The sequence below is a fragment of the Solanum lycopersicum genome, chromosome 10 (assembly GCF_036512215.1).
Source record: "Solanum lycopersicum chromosome 10, SLM_r2.1".
Taxonomy (NCBI): Eukaryota; Viridiplantae; Streptophyta; class Magnoliopsida; order Solanales; family Solanaceae; genus Solanum; species Solanum lycopersicum.
This window is the reverse complement of record NC_090809.1, coordinates 56,745,130-56,768,377: the sequence shown is the minus strand read 5'-3', so window position 1 is coordinate 56,768,377 and position 23,248 is coordinate 56,745,130. Positions and strand designations below refer to the sequence as shown.

The 23,248-nt window shown below is 33.6% G+C and overlaps 2 protein-coding genes across 2 annotated transcripts; both read left to right on the top strand.

Annotated features, from left to right (window-relative positions):
- The first annotated feature begins 3,538 nt into the window (after positions 1 to 3,538).
- On the top strand, positions 3,539 to 5,544 carry LOC101259797 (uncharacterized). Its single transcript, XM_069290043.1, has 4 exons — positions 3,539 to 3,749; positions 4,008 to 4,280; positions 4,437 to 4,626; positions 4,944 to 5,544. Exons 1-4 carry the CDS (start codon positions 3,539 to 3,541, stop codon positions 5,542 to 5,544), a joined length of 1,275 nt encoding a protein of 424 aa, XP_069146144.1.
- Positions 5,545 to 15,808: 10,264 nt separating this feature from the next.
- LOC101259497 (endochitinase-like) lies at positions 15,809 to 22,931 on the top strand. The gene is made up of 5 exons (XM_026027669.2): positions 15,809 to 16,244; positions 16,324 to 16,359; positions 17,805 to 17,920; positions 22,142 to 22,279; positions 22,369 to 22,931. The coding sequence occupies exons 1-5, from the start codon at positions 15,809 to 15,811 to the stop codon at positions 22,774 to 22,776; spliced, it is 1,134 nt and encodes a 377-aa protein (XP_025883454.2). The 3' UTR covers positions 22,777 to 22,931.
- Positions 22,932 to 23,248: the final 317 nt, after the last annotated feature.

Here is a 23,248-nt window from a genome sequence, read left to right as displayed (position 1 = left end):
TGGCCCTTGCACCTCTCCAAATCTCATGCTGAATTGCTGCATTCTGCTCTTCACCGTCAGACTATTAAGATATTGCATTTGCTATTCCAGCAAAGAAATATAACTCACTTTCACCGTCATTACGAGGCCCATAAACCTGCATACAAAACTCAAAACACTTACTAAACAGATACAAAACTAGAGCCATCTTCGCAGACATTGTTTGTGGTGGCTGTAAATCATCTGAAATGACAATTTCATCATTTCACAGTTCATGAGATCTTGTAATACTAGGTAATAAGATTTTATATTTTTCCTGTTTAGCAGGGATTATTTTCATTGTCGTAATAGATACTCAGTACAGTTCAATGGCTGTAGAGACAAGCTATGTTTGAGAAGATCATTTTCTCACTTTGTTTTTGCTGATGAATTAGTTTTGCAAGTGGTTTTTTGTTTCTTTATATGTCTCTTGTACATAAAATGTTCAAATTTAAAAATTTGTCTTCCATCAGTCAATTTATGTTTAAGGAAAATAATATCAGCATTCTTCTTTGAGAAAACAAAGGGCATATTCAGGCATTGAATTAATGATCTGTCACCATATTTTCTATCACACAGACATGAACAGACTACACACTTCAGTGATAGCTAAGTTTCATTCTAAGATAAAGCAAAACTCAGCAGAGATTCAACCAACAGACACGTAAAATATTTTTCCATATCATTTTTAAAAGTCATATTCATAGACAGCCCAAGAACACAGGCATAAGTGCAATTCATGAGGAGCTTTTGATCTATGAAGAAGAGCCAAACAGAATTTCAAAAACGTCTTAATTTCAATTATCTAAAACTATATGTATAAAAATGAACCATGAAGAAATAACTCATTCAGAAGGAGCTCCATTCAGAAGTGTCTCAGTCTCATCATGTTTGAAGTCATCTTTCATATTTGCGATGTGAGTATAAAAGGCAGACACTATACAAAATAACCAATTTGACAATCGCAACATATTCCACCACATAATCCCCACAGCATCTCTGGAGTACTAAAAAATTTGTGGTTCAACACATAAACCACAATGAAACTAATTAGTTAAAACTAAATAAAAAGAATAAACTACGAAAACAAAACGACATGAAAACTGACTGTCTTAATGGACTACTCAACTCTGCCGCACCGAAACGTTGTGTCCTTTCGAACACTTAAAACACACCAATTCCACCCCTAGAACGAAATGGTGTGTCCTTTCATACAGTTAATTTACACTGATTCCTATTGATATAAATTAGGAACAAACAATTACTTTCTTCATAACACAACTAAAATCCAACCTTCTGCTACTAAGAAATCTATTGCAACACATTGCTCTATCAAGAGAACTAGATTGGGCAGAAATCTTACCATCAAATATATTGCACTACACTAAAAAATCAGTACACCATATATTGGCCAGTATTCTTACCAACATAAATTTTTTAAAAAATTCAGAATTACCAGATCACGGGGCCAGACATAATGGATTTAATAACACACAGTATTAAGGCATTTTGTGGGTCTACACATATTTCCTCCGACATTCAGGTACTACACCAAATTCTACCTCATTTAGAAAGCAAATACAGGAAGTCCAAAAAAATATGAAGAGTAATACATTAACAACAACCAATAATACGCGGACAGAGGAATTAGTAAATATAAGAAAATTATTGCCAAAGTATTCTCGCCTGAAGAGGAAACTCACATTACTTCAGAGGAAATACAAAGATCAACCACAGAAGCAAGCAAATTTGGTTGTACGTTTTCTCAAAAAAAATTGCAAACGAAATGAAACTAACTAATATCACAACTATAAAACGGCAACAACAAATACATGGTACGTTCAAATTAACTCGAACATACCACAACACCCGACCCAATTAGTTAAATTGTATACAACTTAATACGTAGGAAATATAAAAACTGAAAAACGTGATAAAACATATCAATTACACATGCACATTATCTGTTACTATGTAACTCCCTTCTCTTACATTATGTGAATGTCTGACACATAAAACAATAAACAGAGAAATATGATTGCTAGAAATTAAATGAACCCATGCTTTAATAATAAACAACTTCCCAGATGTACAATACTTAGTAACTAACATTTTCAAAACTATTTTACAGGGATCCAACCTAACCAGTCCTATGATTCGGTTATGGATGAATGTGAAGACGTATCAAATCCAAATCAGTATCACAGAGGCAACAACCCTGTCATTTGCCAGAAAACAAGTACATTTAAAAAACTTATAATGTGATACATTATAACCTATGCACCTAACTCTACATAAGGTTAGGAAATTCAATATTTGTGCATATAATACTTAAACTCATTAGCTACAATCTTCTATGACAGGTGCATACAAGAAAGCTTGGAATTTAGGCCCTCCAACCTACACCTGTCAATATTGCGGAGCAATTCTATGGTATGAAGAACGGATAATCAAAAGTACAAATACACGACAACCCAAATTTTCAATATGTTGTATGGAAGGTCATGTTCGTTTACCATTACTGAGCCAACCACCACCCTACCTTCAATATCTTTTGAGCAATACATCCGGACAAATAGGTGTACAGTTTAGAAAAAATATCAGGGTATACAACTCCATGTTCGCATTTACATCTATGGGAGGCCGAGTTGACAAATAAACCAATCATACAAAAGGTGCTTATGTATTCAGAATCAGTGGACATAATTATCATCATATTGGCTCTCTCTTACCTGAAATTGGGAAAAAACCACAATTTTCACAACTATATATATATGATACGGACAATGAAATAGAAAATCGAATCAACAGTGTAATGCATGAAGAAGTTCAAGTAGACATTGTTCAGGGAATATGTGAAATGCTCGACGAGCATAATGTTCTGGTAAAATCATTTCGTATGTCAAGGGATAGATATAGAGAACAACCACAAACAGAGTTTCGCCTACGTCTTCTATCAGAAAGTATTAGCGATGGTCGGCAATACAATATACCTACGGCTTCGGAAGTAGCTGGATTGATCATTGGCGATCTTACAGATGCTAACTTCCAGCGAGATGTTATTGTTGAACACCGCAAAAATGGGCTCCAAAGGATCACCGATTTACACCCAAGTTTCATGTCAATGACTTTCCCATTAATACACCCATACGGTGAAGATGAATATAGACTGGGAATACAATTGGTGTCTCAAAGCCAAAAAACTTACACACGAGAGCACATGACAATGAGACAATATTATGGATACCGCATACAACAACGACTTAATGAGGGGCGCACACTTATACAGGCTGGCAGGCTACTACAGCAGTACATTGTGGATGGTTACATGGCAATTGAAGAGGAGCAATTTAGATATATACGAAATAACCAACCAAAACTTCGGGCTGATCTTTTTGGGGGCTTAATGGATGTTGTTGTGCGTGGAGATTCTGATTGTTCATAGGTCGGGAAAACAATTATATTACCTTTGTCACACACGGGTGGACCTCGCTACAAGGCACAAAATTATCAAGATGCAATGGCTATATGTAGATGGGCTGGATACCCAAATTTATTTCTTACCTTCACATGTAACCCAAAGTGGCCAGAAATAAAGGCAATGTTGCACCTAATTGGTCAACATGACGATGGTAGTCGGGTAGACATCATATGCAGGGTTTTCCAGATCAAGCTGGCCCAACTAATGCAACATATTAAAAAAGATAAACCATTCGGGACAGTAATAGCATGTAAGTTCTTTCTATCAAATACTCTTATATACCTCCATACTTTAGCGCACTGTATGCATCATCTAAAAATGTATTAACATATTACAAAATAGTTTACTAAATAGTGCCAACTAAGACCAGGAAATATCCACCTTAGAATAGCCAGATGCACCACCCAATTTACCAGGAATTAAACAAGGGAATTCTGTACAAAAAAACTATACTACGCACAAAAAACATGATATACACGTGAAATACTTTATTTTTGAAAACAAGCAGTTGAGCGATTACCATTCCATTTACAAGGACAAAACACCATAATATTCGAAGAATCAAGGCAAGCTGAAAGCGTATTGAACAAACCAGATATTGAAAAAACAAAATTTACTGAATGGTTTGAAGCAAACAAAGAGTACCCCGATGCAAGAGATCTAACATATTCTGATTTTCCTACATGGTGGGTATGGAATGTAAAACAAAAGAAATGGACTAGGAGGAAAAAAGGTCGGGCAGTTGGTAGAATCTATTTTGCACATCCAGCTACTGGAGAGCGTTTTTATCTGCGCATGTTGTTAAATTTTGTCAAAGGCTGCACTTCATTTGAAAGCATAAGAAGAATTAATCGAGTAGATTATAAAACCTATCGAGAGGCTTGCTACGCATTAGGCTTATAAGATGACGACAAGGAGTGGAATGACTGCTTGTCAGAGGCTGCCCAATGGGCAAGTGGAAATGAACTGCGCAATCTATTTGTGACTATTCTTATTCACTGCCAAGTTTCAGATTCACACAAGCTTTGGGAGAATAACTACAACATATTATCAGAAGATATCACATCGATGCAGAGAAAGCGATTACATCTGAAAGATTTGCAACTAACTGACAAACAAATAGAAGCGTATTCCCTGTTGGAAATTGAAAACATGCTCATAAAATAGGGAAGAAGTTTGCGAGACATACAAGGGATGCCACTGCCAGATAATACATTAATGCGGAATGTGGAAAATCGCCTAATTAATGAAGAGCTAGACTATGACAAAGGTGAACTAAAAAAATGCACGACAAATCATTTAAACTATTAAATAGCTTTCAATTACCGGCATATGAGGCAATAATATCATCCGTTGATAATAACGAAGGCAGATTATTTTTTATACACGGACATGGTGGTGCAGGCAAGATATTTCTATGGAATACAATTATTTCAAAAATCAGATCAGAATCAAAAATAGTTCTACCACTCGCCACTTCAGGAATAGCAGCTTTATTGTTGCCGAACGGCAGGGCTGCTCATTCGCGGTTCCATATTCCGCTTGACGTCACACCCGAGTCAACATGTGACATAAAACAAGGAAGCCAATTAGCAGAACTACTAAAGAAAACATGTTTGATAATTTGGGATGAAGCTCCAATGGCAAACAAATATTGTTTAGAAGCCTTAGACAGGAGCTTGAGGGACATTCTTCAAGATAGGTATGAAAATAGTTGTGACAGGCCTTTTGGGGGACTAACAATCGTGTGTGGTGGTGATTTCAGACAAATCCTGCCGGTAATTCCAAAAGGAACAAGAGCTGATATTGTTGATGCGTCTCTAAACAATTCGCACCTCTGGCCCTACTTTTCAATTTATGAACTAAAGGAAAATATGCGTCTTACTTGTGGAGAAGTGATGGGTTCTGAAGTTGAAAGAATTGCTAGTTTTGATAGATGGTTATTGCAGATTGGAGATGGATCATATTATGCTGATAAAACGATGGAACTCATTAAGCTCCCGCCTGATATATCCATTGAACCATCACACAATCAAGTGGAATAAATTGTAGATGAAGTATATCCATCTCTATTACAGAATTACAACGACCCGACATACTTGAAAGAAAGAGCCATACTAACCACCAAAAAATGAAATGGTTCATGATCTAAATGAAAAAATAATGAATATTATACTAGGGGAAGGAAGAACCTACTACATCTCTGACAATGTGTGCAAAGCAATTGTGAACACTAATGAGGAAGATATATTGTACCCCACTGAATTCCTTAATAACTTACAATTCTCAGGCATCCCTAACCATGATATACACTTAAAAGTAGGAAGTCCGGTTATGCTTCTTAGGAATCACAATCAAACAGAAGGACTATGCAACGGTACAAGATTAATGATCACACATTTGGGGAAATGGTCTGTAAATGCAAACATCATATCTTGTAAGAACATCGGCAAAATAGTCACAATACCCAGAATTATCATGTCTCCAAATGATTCAAAATGGCCATTCAAGCTTAATAGACGGCAACTTCCTATAGCAACCTGTTATGCCATGACAATCAATAAAATTCAAGGACAAACTCTTCAGACAATTGGACTATATCTTCCAAAACAGGTATTCTCACATGGACAATTATATGTCGTAGCATCACGTTTAACAACAAGAGAAGGATTGAAAATATTAAATGCAGACGAGGACAGTGAAGACCATACACACATTAAAAATATTGTTTACAGAGAAATATTCCAGAATGTATATCCAAGACTTGTAGAAACACATGATGTCACGTTATAAACAACATAGTCAATCCAAAAAATGACGCATCAGCTACAAATAAATACATTGAAGGTGATCATTCACATAATGAATGGTCATACGAAACGTACAAAGGACAATATGGAGTTTGTGTTTCAATAGGACTAACTTATTAAATATTAATGTAATTTAAAGTTGTAATACACAACAGATATATGAATCGCTAGGTGTACATTTTATACGCCCCTCTAATATTGGCCCCTATTCTGTGACATACAATTGCACACAATATGGAGTTTGTGTTTCAATAGGACTAACTTATTAAATATTAATGTAATTCAAAGTTGTAATACACAACAGATATATGAATCGCTATGTGTACATTTTATACGCCCCTCTTAGATTTGCCCCTATTCAATGACAGCCAATTAAATAAATAATAAAGAATGTGGGAACTTGGAATATGTAAAAAACGAGCATAAAGGAAATATGGCACAAATGATTAATAAAATGTTCAACAATTACTACGAAGATATACATCGAAAAAAATATATTATATATTGATAATAAATCACGGTGATCAATACGAAATAACAATATTAACCTATGATAATGAGTGAGATAATTAAACAAAACAAACTGCGCGAAGCGCGGACGTTTTTCCTAGTACTTACTATATTACAATTTATCTCTTTCTTAATATTTTTTAGGTACTAACTATTAGTTGTATAAAAATGGAAAAAAATAATTTTTAAGATTGAAGAATCATCAATTCTTTAATTTTATGTTTGATCTTTAAATTAGTTTAGGAAAAATATATATACATTTACCATATTATTCTAACATATTATATATAGAACATATATATGAATCAAAATTAAAATATAATTATTATGTTACCTTGTAAATTTTCAAACTTTTTATGTAACTTTCCATAATTTTTCAACAAGGACACAAATTATAAATAAACAAAAAAATAAATGAGTTTAATTTTATTCTCCATTTTAATTATCAAAATCTGGCAAAAACACACTATAAATAGCCTCTTGCGCTTTGCACCAATGTAACATTGAAATTAACAGGAGATTAATTTTGTATAAGAATGACCAAGTTCTTGAGCTTTGCTCTTTGTTTCCTTCTCATTATTTCAGGTTTGTCTTGTATACTCTTTAGTAATTTTTAAATTTGAGATTTAACCTCTTCATTTTAATGACATATATGATATTTAAACTTATTGATATAAATTTTTATATACTAATAATGCGAGGAATGTTTCGTAATGTTGTTTTTCATGAATTTGATTCCAGTAGCATTAGATATTAATCAAGTGAATGCACAATGCAAATGTACTGAAGTTCTAAATCTAAAAGAATGTATTTTTTATGATTGCAAAAAAGAATGCTATAAGAAACACAATTGTAACCTTGATGAATTAAATTCTCTAAATTAATTTTTATTTCAAACACATAAATGATTTACAAGTGGTCTATTTAAAGGTTTATTTTTTATATAAGAGAATGATTTTTTAAATCCTTTTCTAACAATTATTTGATTTTTTTAATCCTTTTCTAACAATTATTTGTTTGTGTTTTCATTTAACCATCTAAATATCAAACCTAATAATCCAACAAAACTGAATTTATACCATATATACTCCTTGAAGGAGCAAAACATGTACTTTTCAAGGAAAGAATCTCCATTTCAAAGGTAGATCTAACTTCTGTTCAAATTATATAAGTATTTTATGTCGACGTGTTGTATCATATATTTGAGGAACAAGTTTTTTTCCTTTCTTGAACCCTTATACGAAAGAAGATCCTCGACTATTGTGAGACACATTTCCATCAAACGTTGTGATACGCCTCTGATGAGTATATGAAAGTTCACTAAATTGTTATATAAAATAACCTAAAATGGATTTGTAGTCTTTTCAACGAATCCAAGCCTAAGAGAAATATCTAAATGTATCTTTATTTAAACTCAATATTAAAATATAATTTACTATATAAATACATTTCTTCGGTATGGGGTGATTATTTTTATTTATTTTTAAACCTACCAAATAATTCAGTGTAGCTATATACTTGCACGTCCCAATCTATGTGATTATTTTTATTCATTTTTGTATAAGATAATCCAAAATAATATTTCCAGAAAACCTATATGAGTACTATACATCAAAGATTCATCCCTCTCATATTAGATCCCTTCTATCACATAGAGATTGTTGGGTTTTATTTGTCCTAAATTTCTTACCATAAATAGGTTTTCCTTTTAGGAAAAGGTTTTGGATTGACTAATTCTTTTTCTTCTAGGAAAAGGTTTAGGACTCTATAAATAGAGGCATGTTCCTTCTAACTTAATTAGCATTCACAATGAGTCTTAAGGGCTTTGAGAGTTTTGGTTAGGGGGAGAATTTATGGGTCACAAGCTTGATATATTATCGCTTGTGTTAACCTCCCATGTATTCCGAGTGAATTGGTTGAGCTTGTTTCCCTCTATATTTTGTACTCTCATATTTATAGTGGATTGCTCATCTTCTTTGTGAACGTAGGTCGATTGACCGAACCACGTTAAATCTTTGTGTCATTTGGTATATTTCTCATGGTCTTCTTACTCGTCGTCTTTTGAGGTTTGCATTGCTAGCTTCCGCATTTACACCTGCTTATTTCAATTCCTAACAAGTGGTATTAGAGCCAGATTAAATGACGGAGTCAGGTTCAGCGGTTCAATAATCGATGATTGAACCAGGTTAGAAAGAGGTGTTCATCTTGACGGGTGTAGTTCTAGCCGCAAACTTTTTGACAGTAATGAAGATTTTGTTGGAGAAATTATTTCAGAGAGGTTCTCTGTGTTGAGACACAAATTTTGCAAAGGAGATTATGGCGAGGAGAAGCAAGTTGTTGAAGATTAAGTGAAGAAGGTGGACAAATTTATTTTGTTAGAAATTTAGGTCAAGGGGGAGATTTGTTGGGTTTTATTTGCCCTAAATTTCTTACCATAAATAGGTTTTCCTTTTAGGAAAAGGTTTTGGATTGACTAATTCTTTTTCTTGTAGGAAAAGGTTTAGGACTATATAAATAGAGGCATGTTCCTTCTAACTTAATTAGCATTCACAATGTAGTCTTAAGAGCTTTGAGAGTTTTGGTTAGGGGGAGAATTTATGGGTCACAATCTTGATATGTTATCGCTTGTGTGAACCTCCCATGTATTCCGAGTGAATTGGTTGAGGTTGTTTCCCTCTATATTTTGTACTCTCATACTTATATGGATTGCTCATCTCCTTTGTGAACGTAAGTCGAATGACCGAACCACGTTAAATCTTTGTGTCTTGGTATATTTCTCGTTGTCTTCTTACTCGTGGTCTTTTTAGGTTTGCATTGCTAGCTTCCGCATTTACACCTGCTTATTTTGATTCCTAATAGAGATTTCCCCCAAATACAACACTACTAACTCTTGCCACTCCTTGCCTCACACACCTCCATTATAGTGTTGGGTATATAGCAAGAGTTAATGGGGAATGGAGGGAAGATTAAGAGAGGAACTTTGAAAGTTGGGATCTTGAAAAGTCCTCTTAAAATTCAGTAAAAAAGTTTTCTCCCTCATCGACGGTGGAAAGAAAAATAAATAAGTTTAAATAGAGAAACACTTCTATTAATTTTTAAAAAGGGTTGAAAAGAGGGACTTCCCCTCACTCCGTCGTCGCTCGCTCGACTCGATTTTGGCTTTGGAAAATGATCGACAAATTATTTTTTGGACAAAGTTTTGTTTTAATTTTTTTTAGTTAAATTTAATTAATTTATTGAATTAAATTAAATGGACAAACCATTTCAATTGTTTAGTTAATTGATCGAAAAGTTTCAATTATTTAGTTAATTGACCGATCCAATTCAGATCCACGCGCAAATCCATTTTATTTAAAATTCTTTGCTATTTATTTGAATTTCTCGCCGTTGGAGATTATTATGAAAGGTTGAAACTTTCAGGAACAACCATGACCATTTAAGGTTGCAAATTTAAATGGTCGTGTGGAAACTGAAAGGTTGCAACCTTTTGGAACCAATTACTTTTGCTATAAATACCAGTTCATCTTCAGACTTTTTACTTACTTAAAATTTTAGATTTCTTCTTCTTCTGCACAAAGTTTTTTCGTGTATGTTACTGCGGTTGAGTGACTCGCTGACATCAAAGTTTTGGATATCAATACACTTGTGATTGAGATCATTATATCCTGGATGGACATATTTCAAATCAAACCTTGGATACTAGACGGGAATAGTTTCCATAAGGGGTTGGTATGTTTTACAAATTTTATCTATACTTCTATTCTTCACTGATTCATTGAAAACTTTGGTAACTTCATGTTTCTGCAAAGTTTCTGATAATCAGTATTTTTTTTTAAACACTAATTGATAATAATCTTAAGGAAATTAATATTTTTTTGTTAAATTTGTGTTTCTGGTGGAGACAAAAACCTTCGTGGTTTTATATTCCGAGTAAGTTTACAATTTAAGTTTTCACTTACTGAGCCATCTGTATTAATTTTCTGTTTTTTTACAGATTTTGAAATGGCAAACAATAATGTGACAGTCACAGTGGATGCACCATCCCGAACTGCTGTACCACCAATGAAATCGAGAAAATTCTGTGATGTGAATTTCAAAGGATGGCAACAACGGGTATTTTTCTATCTCACCGCTCTTGGTCTGCAGAAATTTATCAACGAAGAAAATCCAGTGCCTACTACTGATATGTAAGACATAAAAAGTTCATGATCATTGAAGCATGAAAACGGGTAGACTTCCTATGTAAAAGCTACATTCTAAGTGCTTTAGAGGATGACCTATATAATGTCTATAGTGTAATGTCAACTTCGAAAGAGTTGTGGGATGCACTTGAGAAGAAATATAATACAAAAGATGCATGCTTGAAAAAGTTTGTGGTCGCAAAGTTTTTAGACTACAAAATGTCATATAGTAAAGTCATTGGATCACAAGAGCAGAAACTTCAATTTATTTTCATTATCTGATAGTTGAGGATATGGTAGTTAATGAAGCGCTTCAAGTAACTGCAACGATTGAGAAGTTACCTCCTTCATGGAATGACTTCAAAAATTATCTAAAGCACAAATGTAAGAAAATGAAGCTTGAAGATCTTGTGATTGGCTCAAGATTGAGGAAGATAATAAGACCACAGAAAAGAAGTCTCGTAAGAGTTCGACAATAATATGAGTTATTATTGTTGAAGAAGCTCCTACCAAAGGGAAGAAGAGAAAGAAGTCCAATGGACAAAAGTCAGAACAAACCAAGAAGAAATTCAAAGGCAACTGTTACAACTACGGTAAGAGTGATCACAAGTCTTCTGGCTGTCGTGCTCCAAAAAAGGATAAATACAAAGACAAAGACAAAGTCAAAAGTCATATAAACATTGTCGAAAAGATTGAAGATTCAAATGACCTTTTTGCAATGATCTCAAAGTGCCACTTAGTTGGAAATCCCAAGGAGTGGTTTCTCGACTCAAGTGCCACTCAACATATTTGCTCAGCGAAAGAAGCATTTACGATTTTCGCTCTTGCTGAGTTCGATGGATATTTATATATTGGGAATACGACAACAACAAAGATTGTAGGAACTGGATAAGTAACATTGAAAATGATATTCAGCAATGTGTTGACTTTGAGCAATGTTCTGCATGTTCCTAATATTAGGAAGAATTTAGTTTCTGCAGCACTACTCGTTAAGAACGAGTTTAAGTGTGTCGTGGTCAGTCACAAAGATGTAATAAGTAAGAATGAGATGTTCTTAGGAAAGGGCTATCTCACTGAGAGTCTCTTCTAACTGAATCTAATGGTTATTGATAGTTTTAATAAGAATTCTGCATTTGTTTACTTATTCGAGTCAAATGATTTATGGTATGAATATTTGGGATATGTAAATTACAAAGCCTTGCGGAAATTGATTACTTTAGAAGTATTGCCTGATTTTAAATGCAATAAATTGAAATGCAAAATTTGTGTAGAAAGTAAGTTTGTTAAACATCCTTATGAGTCTGTTAAAAGAAATTCTAAACCTCTAGACTTAACTCAAACAGATATATGTCATATGAAGTCGACACCATTTCGTGGTGGGAAAAAGTATTTATAACATTTAGTGAAGCCTGCACTCAAATTTTTATGTGTATTTTCTTAACAGTAAGGATAAAACAATTGATGCATTTAAGCATTACAAAAATGAAGTAGAGAATCAATTGAATATAAAGATAAAAATGATTCAGAGTGATATGAGTGGAGAATACGAATCTCCTTTTGCAGAGATACGTTAAAAATATGATATTATTATTTAAATTACTGCACCCTATAACAGTCAAATGGTTTGGCAGAATAGAGAACAGAATATTAAAGGAAATGATGAGTGCCTTGATAATTAATTCTGGTTCACCATGAAACCTTTGGGGGGAAGTCATCCTTACGGCTAATAAGCTACTCAATAAGTTACCATGAAGCAAAATGCAATCAATTTCATATGAATTATGAAAAGGAGGGAAACCCAACTTAGAATATTTCAAAGTGTGGGGATGTCTAACCAAGGTAGAGGTTTCTTTACCCAAGAGGGTGAAAATTGGACCCAAACGCTATGACGCATTGATGTCAGCTCGGACTAGTTCAAATTTTTGTATTTAATTGTGTTCCCCAAAATTTCAGCTGGGCACCGAAACACTAATCAAATAAACACTAGCCATTCAACAACTCAACCAACAAGGATTCAACAATGTTCTTCAAGAACTTCACATTTTTTTCATTCAACCAACTAGAAAGTCAATGAATTGAAACAAGTTTGGTGTGTGGGTGAACTGACCCAACACTAAAAGATATCACATACCTTGATAGAGATTCACCCCGACGAATTCCACTCACAAAACTAGACATTCTTGGCGAATTCTTGACTACTCTCCCTTTGTTTTCTTCTATTCTCTTTTCTCTAAGCCCCAAGCATAATTCTAACTTTTCCAAACTGATCTAAGACTTGTTTTTACCCCAATAAACCACTAAAGCAAAATAGGAAATTATTTTGATGAAAAGACTAGTTTGCCTTTCCCTAAATTTGGATTAAGATTTTCCTCAATCCAACAGCCCAACTTCTGAAAGACATAACTCACTTATACGATATCGAAATCGTGCAAACTTGGAGGGTGTTGAAAAGATTATTCCAAGATCTTTCCACCAATACCTATAAGAACATCTAACTCATCGTGATCTAGTAGTTATGACCGTTTAAAAATGATCAATACTCACTTTATTAAATTCCATGTTTGATCAAATGCTTAAGCATCGCAATGAATCTATATTTCCTTATGATATTATCTTGTCAGTGTTGGGAACAAATGTTGTATTTCAGTGAGCACCTTCTTTTCTGAAGGGTGGAATAGATATCAAATAATACATTCATAGATGGTATGAAAAAGGGGGAACATAGTAAAATATAGTCTGATGCAAGTTGGTAATTTGAATAATGCTTCTTCATTAGAGTCTATGACAATTTGATATTAAATGTATGATTTTTAAATATTTATTCTTAGAAACCAATTTTTAAGTACATTAGTCATATCAACTCACTACAGATCCAAGCTTAGTCAACATATATGACATAAAATATACGTCGTTATTAAGAGGAGCGAGGACTGGAAGACGAAAGATGAAAGAGTTATTTCTCTTGTTTCATCAAGGGGGTGACACATATCTTAATAAATCCACGAACTTCATGAGGAGCACATTGTCAACAGGTCTCAAGACCCAAATAGAATAGAGAATTACTGCTTGTTCAGAAAAAATATGCTAGCATATAACGTCATAACGTAGCTTCAAAATGAAAAAAGAAAGTCTGCATTTTTTCACCCCTAACCTCGACCCCCCACCCACACTCCCATCCCAATTTTTTTTTTTAAGATTGTTGTTAAAAAATAATTTCTACTTCAAAATTTCATTTCACCCTTACCCCCCCCCCCCCCCCCCGCCTTCCCCAAACACCACCCCACCCCCACCCCCCAACAAAACTATTTAAGTTTGTTTTTAAAAAATATTTTCAAAATTTTATTTTCTACTCTAGTAAAAATAAAAGATAAATCGCAAAAACATTTTTTACTTATTCAAAAACCAAACACTCTTTTCCGGAAAAAATTTCTATTCACCAACCAAATATGAGAAAATAAATCAAAATCTAGTTATTTTAGAAAATGTTTTCCCACATACCAAACACACCCAATGTCTTCATTAATGTGTTCTGATGGATTTTATGCTCAACTTGGTGGCTATGTTATATGAACTAGCCACACAAATTCAATTTAATTGCACATTACCACTATTTTGTAGTTCACTAAGAAATTAAAGTTCATCACAACAAAATAAATATTGGGCGCACGGGCGACTCCCCACTAGTATTACTCAGAAATCACAATATAGTATTAAATTTTGCCAAAATTCTTTATCCGTATTAAGAAATCTTTGAAGTCTGAATACATATAAATTCATAATTCATAAATTTCAAATTTCTCTATCTTAGTAATTTTTATTGAGTTATTAATTTCATTTAAACAAATTCATTGTACTTTCATGATAACTCTAGAACAAAATCAACCACAATCCCAGTAATGACCTAATTTGTAAGCATGGAGTTAAAGGGGAAGAGTAGAACTAGCAGCCCAAAGTATACACTTTCAAATTACGTAACTTTGACCCAGCCGGCCCTATTTCTTCTAGCACCAGCTACTACCTTATATAATTACTTTAATTTGAAAATGTCATCAATAATCATGCAAAATTTAGTCAAAGTATTTATGTCGATATCTTTGTTTCTCAAATAGAGCAAATAGACTCAAACTCGAAACTATGCAAGTGTAAAAGCAAGGAATGATGACCAAACAACACAGTTCTCAACAAGCAACAAAATAAAAAAGGCAAAACTAGTTAGAAAACGATGACTATTTTCATTCCAACCGAACTAACTTCAACCTACATAGAAACCAGTCCAACCTTTAGCTTTACTTTTACCATTTTTGACTCTTTTGTTAAGTGAGATTTGAACTAAATCTCAACAATAAATTATTTATGATCCACGTGACATTAGTCTAAGAGGTGATTGAACATTACTTGAGAGATATTGCTATTCGACGAGTTACATAGTTTTCCACTACAAATTTAATTTACTCTAACTATGAATATTATAATTTGTAGTACAGTTTTTATTTAATAGGTAAATTTAATAAGAGTAAACAAAAAATATCCATCAACTATAGTCTCCAGTCCAAATTATGTAGAGAAAATTCTGGAATAACGTCCAAAGCCGCCCGTCTCTTTTAGTTTCAAATATTTATACCCACGTAAATATTAGGGAAGTATAGCGGTCATTCAATATAAGTTTAATTTTCAATGTACTTATAACTGAATAAATTCTGGATACGACAGGACGGACTATCAATTTTGTCACAAAAATCACTGATTCCTCACAACCACTAGCCTATAAATAGCTTTCAGTTTGCAACATGTTTGCCATCACATTGAGAATGAGGAAAACTTCTAAATTCACTACTTTTTCTTTACTATTTTCTCTGGTTTTGCTGAGTGCTGCCTCGGCGCAGAATTGTGGTTCACAGGGCGGAGGCAAAGTTTGTGCGTCGGGACAATGTTGCAGCAAATTCGGGTGGTGCGGTAAGACCAATCACCATTGTGGTTCTGGCAATTGTGAAAGTCAGTGTCCAGGTGGCGGCCCTAGTCCTGTTACTGGTGGGGACCTCGGAAGCGTCACCTCAAATTCTATGTTTGATCAAATGCTTAAGCATCGTAACGAAAATTCTTGTCAAGGAAAGAATAATTTCTACAGTTACAATCCCTTTATCACTGCTTCTAGGTCTTTTCCTGGCTTTGGTACAAGTGGTGATATCAATGCCCGTAAAAGGGAAATTGCTGCTTTCTTTGCCCAAACCTCCCATGAAACTACTGGTATGTGTATAACCATTCAAATTGAACCATTAATATATAATTTCATTTTATTTTATTTAGTAATTAATTAAATATGTAGGAGGATGGCCTTCCGCACCTGATGGACCAAATCAATGCTATATCATAACACAAAAGATTAGATAAACCGTATCCTCCAAGAAGGTTCCTCTCTAATGCTAGCTAGTTTACCAGTAACAAAGCTAGCTTCTCTATAGAAGTGATTAATATATATATATATATATATATATATATACACACACACATTCCTTGGAGCATTATATTAAAGGTTTAAAATGATGACTAACACCGCTCCCCTAATTAATGAGTAAATAGGAAAGTTAGTGAAATGAAGGGAACGAGTTATTTTGTCCAAATGAGGGAATTCGTAGCTATGGGTAAATCTAGAAAAGACACATCGTACAAATATAATTGAGAAGTATCACTCATTAATTTATTTAATGAAATCTAGGAAGAGTCGTCCCCTTATTCTCACTTGACTTCCAGTGATTAATTAGCTTTGTATTAGAGACAATCCTTTCAATGTATCATCTAAAAATAATTGTCTATTCTCCACCATTTCAAATAATGTGTAGTTACATCCGATTCAAACAGCCTAGACGGATAGTGTAACCTCAAATTAGAATCAATAGGTTCTGGACTTGAAGGCGATTGAGGAATCTATTTAGGTAAATCTTAATCATATCCAAATTGCATTGCTACCCGATTTGGTCGATAATGCTCTTGACAATCTAAACAAACAAGCTCATATGCCCTCAAGCATCGAACAACAAATTCCAATTCTGATCCAATGCCCTTCAACTACACACTTTAATTTTATCGAGGACCTATCACCCCCCCCCCCCCCTCCCTTGCTGTTTATAACTGAATTATTACCTCTCCAAAATGCTTAGCTGGCCTAGTGAGTATATTTCACTCTCTTTGGGAGAGTGAACATCATAAACTATTATTAAAACTGTATTTTAATATCTCTTTTCAATAAATATATGCATTTATAATTATGTATTTTTCCTATTTGTTTTCTTTCTTATCCAGCAGTATAAACAAATCTCTCTATCTTTCACCACCTCTAAGTGATGCCACCACCATCTTCACCGGATTCACTGTTGTTGATTCTTAAAAAAAATTTCAAACTCATGCAAAACTCTTGCAAAATCAATCAACCTAAATCAATTCTAGATAGGTTTCATATATTTATATCAGTCCAAAATACTTCTGATCTGATTTGAGCAAAATTAATATGGGTTTACTTTCAAATCCAATTGAACCCACCAAAAAAATATTTTTTTATTAATAGATCGTTTATTTATCAACCTCAAATCTCAATCAGTCAAATATATCTGCGAATTGTCGCTATTAATCTCATTAATTATCAATTGTCGTAGAATCAGTCTTGCCTTGAAATTGGTGTCTCCATCAATGATGATATGGAAGACATTGTAGGCTCCTTCTCCTTATATTCCTTGAGAAGATTCGTTACATTCAGTGACCACCATTGATGTCAGTATTCTACTATGTTCATCCTTTCTCCCCCATTTTTAGGTTTCAAAAGAGCAAAGCCAGAATATCTCAAGACGAGCTCTGAAATTATTATTCACCTTTCTTCCTTAAAGACCCAGTTTCGATGGACTTATGGTGTTCTAGTGATGGTGAAAACGGTACTTTGGGTGTTTGAAGGGATGGGTAAGAATATAGATGAAAAGGGTAAAGAAATATGAAAATTGAAATTAATTTTTTTATTCTAAAATTAAGCGCAGTAGTATATTTTAAAAAGTAATCAATTTATATCAACTGAACAAAAAATTATTTTTAAAAAAAATTCCACGAGGCGTTGATTTCTATGCGCCTTGAAAGGCACATGACGGTTGAGCCTTACAAGGCTCATGTCAACTGCGCCTTGCAAGGAACATGAAAATCCATTCCTTGCTCCGGCTTCCCTGATCTAAACGTCGTCAAATTCTGCGTCAGAAAGTTGCCCTTTTGGTTCTATAATTATTTTGTTTCCAATTAGATTTTTAACAAATTTTCTTACCCTTTTGGCTTCGGACTCGTGAAAATTCACGGCCTACAACATGTAGGCTTTCAACCACCAATCTCCACTATTTTCTCACGAGCAACATTTTTACAACTCAATAATCTAAAGAACTAACTCTTGTTTTTCAACACAACCATTCACTCAAACTATTCTAACTATTCTTGAAAAGTTAAATTCGCTTCTTGTTACAAACCTCAACCTCACCACTACGTACTTTCTTCTATCTACAAATTATTACAACTCGGTAATAACTCTAGACAACATCAACTACAATCTCAGTAATGAATAGAAGCTTATTCCAACTCAGTAATAACTCTAGACAACATCAACTACAATCTCAGTAATGAATAGAGGCTTACTACAAACTCAGTAAATACTCCTATTACATGAACTAATTTTTGGCATCATACTATGAACACGTAATAACTTGAGTTGCGATCTGAGATCTTCACCTTCTTGCCTTTGTGATTATTGAATTTTATGTGTGCATAAAGGTATAGCTAAAGCTTTCCTTTTTTTCACATGTATGGTTCAACTTTTGTACCCTAATTTATATGAGTTTGACTCATGTAAGAAGACCTTATCAAATTAAGATAAAAGACATAAATTCCTCCCAAAAGTTTTATGAAAAAGTTAGTTACACACTTAAATTGTTGAGATGACCTATTAAAACTACTCAAAAGTAAATTTAATATCATCTTCAAAGCTGACATGAAAATAAAATTAAATAAAAAATAAATAAGCTGCATTTGAGTTGAAAAAAGATAACTTTTTCCCTCCCCCACCCTTCTACTTAGCTTCACTTATGCTACCTTTCTTCTTCCTCTATTTCTTTTCTTATCACAAACACTCTTTTCTGCTATGGCTAATGTAAAATATAATTTTTTCATGATAAATTTTTGAAGAGATAAATAGAAAACAACATTATGGATTAGAAATTCATCGCAAAGATTGCGAAGTTGTTCACATAATTAGGTTAACTGTTTGAAAAAAAAATTTGTCAAAGACATCTCTAAAATTAATCAATCATTACTATTACCACATCAAATTCTTCAAATCAAGCACAAATTATTCAATTAATTTTTGTGTTTTTTATTGATTGTGAGCATTTGTAATATGAAAATTTTCAGCTCTTGTTTTTTTGTGTGTTTAAAAAGTTTCTGTATTTTTGCACATAATTCAATTTTTAATGTATATTCATAAATCTTTTTTCTCTCTCAGAAAAACTCCTCTCCAGATTTTCTTCAAAATCAGTAATAGTAAATGGACGCGCTAGTTTTTCAATTGTCTGACTAAAATATTTGGAAACAAATATTGCAAATTTTCATAATTCTCCTCTTTTAGCTTGAATAAAATTTGTGTATTGTGATAATTTTTTGTGGTAGGTTTGGTGATGGGTGAAAAATTAGAGGTGGTAGGAATTTTAATTTTGATAATGATAATGAAAATTGTGATTTTGATGTGGATGGTGAATTTATGCTTATGATTGTGATGAACTTCAATGATAGTGATATGGTTCTGACGGTGAATTTAGTTAAATTTATTATGTTAGTTATCGATTTTTTTATGATGGAATGGTTGTAGGAAGATTTTGGTGGTGAATTTGATTATGGGTGGTGAAATCTATAGTGGAGGAGAAGTGAATTCGATGATTATAGCAACAATGGAAGTGATTTAATGGTGGGTTTGATGGTGTATAGGGAATAAGAAGAAATTTGGTGACATATATATATATTTTTTTAAAATCTGACGTGATTATTGATGTGCATGGTGAAGATGTGGCGGAGTCTGAAACACTTTCTCATCATTGACTAGTTGTATGTGCGTTCAGGTTGAAATAAATTCACTTTTAAGTAATTCATGTGTGTGATATGTCGTCACTATAGTATAAGCGTGTAACTGATTTTTCATAACAAGTTCATGAATGAATTTATGCTTTTTCTCTCAAATTAAGTAGGGCAGCTTTCACATATAGCAAACACCTAATGAAAAATTTGTATGTCATAACAAAGTTTACATAATTGCGCTCCATAGCAAACATATATATGTATAATTCGCTATACATATACTACTGAAAGCTCTACCTATTTCGCTATACATATATACAAAGAAGTAATTGTATAATTTGTTGGTTCCTTTTCAGATTTGTATGATTTTACTGGCAGACCATTTGTATAAATTGTTGTTAGCCTCTCATTTGTATAATTGTTGTTAGCCTCTCGTTTGTATAAATGGTAGTTAGCCTCTCAATCAACTGTATGTGTTTGTATATCTGTATAAATTTGATTTTGTATACAATTGAATCGAATTTTATAAAACGAGAAATAGAGAAATAATATATAATTAATTTGAATTTGTATAAAACGAGAAAGAGAGAAAGGCTAAAGAGACTTGGGCAGGGAATATACAATTGAATCGAACTGTATAAAACGAGAAACAGAGAAATAATATACAATTTGAATTTGTATAAAAAGAGAAAGAGAGAAAGGCAAAAGAGACTTGGGCATGGAAATATTTGTATTGTATAATTATAAGTGTATAGGACGGAGATATATGTATTTGCATGTGTATATATACAATTTTTCTCGCTTTATACAAATAGAAACACAATTTATACAATTCTATTGTATAAAGAGAGAGAGTCGAGCGATAAGAAGCGAGCAAGAGAGGGAGAGTGGCGAGCGAGAATAAGAGGGAGAGAGGGACTAACAAACAGTTTGTTATGGAATACAAATAAATCAAACGATAGCTATTGTATTTATTTTATATTATTAATTTGTCATTCTATACAATTATCCCAATTAAGTACGGAGTTAAGGGGGAAGAGTAGAATTAGTAGCCCAATCCCCCTTTTCAAATTATGTAACTTTGACCCAGCCGGCCCTATTTCTTCTAACCCTACTCCCTTAGATAATTATTTTAATTTGAAAATGTCTATGACTAGGGCTGCTAAATCATCAATATTATGGAAAGTATTTATCTTTGAATATATTCACTGGGTCAGAGCTACGTATATTAGTGTGGGTGCACTTGGTTAAAAGTACATGCATTTATATGTATTTTCTTTCAACATATACAAAAGAATGATGTTCGATACGTGTTACGATTCAAAAATGGATGTGATGACACTCGTTTATTTTCACCAAGGAAAGTCGGTCTTAATCCAATTAAACGAAAGAAATGTGGAAAGTAAAGCAAGAATAATATGAGAGCGGAAAACATATTCATTCGATTATAACCCCAAAACTTAATTGTTACATGTACAAGCCACCACTACATAAAGTGCGAAAAATAAAATATAATTACAAGACTCGGTGTATTTGTTCTCAAATAGAACAAAACTAACAGAAATTTGAAAGTGAGGGTCCGTCGGGACGACGAATAAGAGCAATCACACAGAAACAGACTCGAACTCGGAACCTACATCTTTAGCATATCATATCTACTAAAATTTATCTGAATTATATTATTTTTTTTTGCTAATTGATACCTTTTCATGGAAAGACATAATAAGAGAGTCCAAAAAAAATATCCAGCAACTATAGTCTCCAGTCTAAATTATGTAGAGAAAAGTCAGGAATAACGACCAAAGCCGTCGCCCCGTCTCTTTTAATTTCAAATGATTTATACCCAGGTAAATACTAATAAAGTAAAGCTGTCATTCAATATAAGACAGGACGGACTATCAATTTTGTAACAAAAATCACTGATTCCTCACAAGCAGTTGCCTATAAATATATTTCAGTTTGCAACATGTTTGCCATCACATTCAAAATGAGGAAAACTTCTAAATTCAATACTTTTTCTTTAGTATTTTCTCTGGTTTTGCTGAGTGCTGCCTCAGCACAGAATTGTGGTTCACAGGGCGGAGGCAAAGTTTGTGCGTCGGGACAATGTTGCAGCAAATTCGGGTGGTGCGGTAACACTAATGACCATTGTGGTTCTGGCAATTGTCAAAGTCAGTGTCCAGGTGGCGGCCCTGGTCCTGGTCCTGTTACTGGTGGGGACCTCAGAAGCGTCATCTCCAATTCTATGTTTGATCAAATGCTTAAGCATCGAAAATTCTTGTAGTGTCTTATTATGTGTATTTTCACATTTAAAAACAGCAACTACAACTATGGGCCATGTGGAAGAGCCATCGGAGTGGACCTTTTAAACAATCCTGATTTAGCAGCCACAGATCCAGTCATCTCATTCAAGACAGCTATCTGGTTCTGGATGACCCCTCAATCACCAAAGCCTTCTGGCCACGATGTCATTATTGGAAGATGGAACCCATCTGCCGGTGACCGATCAGCCAATCGTCTTCCTGGATTTGGTGTCATCACAAACATCATCAATGGTGGCCTAGAATGTGGTCGTGGTAATGACAACAGGGTACAAGATCGAATTGGGTTTTACAGGAGCTATTGCGGAATTCTTGGAGTTAGTCCTGGTGACAATCTAGATTGCGGCAACCAAAGGCCTTTTGGCAGCTAATTCTATGGAATAACTTTTCATTATATGTTTTGTTGTATTCTCGCACAATGCAAGGATCAACGATAAAATGAAGTTATAATAATATGATTGTAGTTTTATTAGTACCATGGCTATATATATAGTCGTGTTCAATAATAAATAAAGATTTTTATCTAGGATACATATATCTCAATAAAGTCCACAAGCATTACTCTTTCCCTTCAAATTAAGTTCCAACTTCAAAAACCAAATCAATGTGCACGTAGTTATAATTCATTTGGTAACCACTTGTACAACTTCAAGAACCAAATCAATGCTATATCATAACACAAAAGATTAGATAAACCTTAGCCTCCAAGAAGGTTCCTCTCTAATGCTAGCTAGTTTACCAGTAACAAAGCCAGCTTCTCTACAGAAGTGATTAATATATATATATATCTTGGAGCATTATATTAAAGGTTAGAAATGATGATGAACAGCGCTCCCCTAATTA

What these genes read in the sequence shown, in the direction of transcription:
- LOC101259797 (XM_069290043.1), top strand. Translation starts at nt 3,539, where the DNA reads ATGGCTATATGTAGATGGGCTGGATACCCAAATTTATTTCTTACCTTC. An exon ending in ATTCGGGACAGTAATAGCAT is followed by an intron (nt 3,750 to 4,007) that starts GTAAGTTCTTTC and finishes GAAAACAAGCAG; the next exon opens with TTGAGCGATTACCATTCCAT. An exon ending in ACTGACAAACAAATAGAAGC is followed by an intron (nt 4,627 to 4,943) that starts GTATTCCCTGTT and finishes TTCAAAAATCAG; the next exon opens with ATCAGAATCAAAAATAGTTC.
- LOC101259497 (XM_026027669.2), top strand. Translation starts at nt 15,809, where the DNA reads ATGAGGAAAACTTCTAAATTCACTACTTTTTCTTTACTATTTTCTCTG. An exon ending in AACCTCCCATGAAACTACTG is followed by an intron (nt 16,245 to 16,323) that starts GTATGTGTATAA and finishes TTAAATATGTAG; the next exon opens with GAGGATGGCCTTCCGCACCT. An exon ending in TTCTAGTGATGGTGAAAACG is followed by an intron (nt 17,921 to 22,141) that starts GTACTTTGGGTG and finishes GTGCTGCCTCAG; the next exon opens with CACAGAATTGTGGTTCACAG.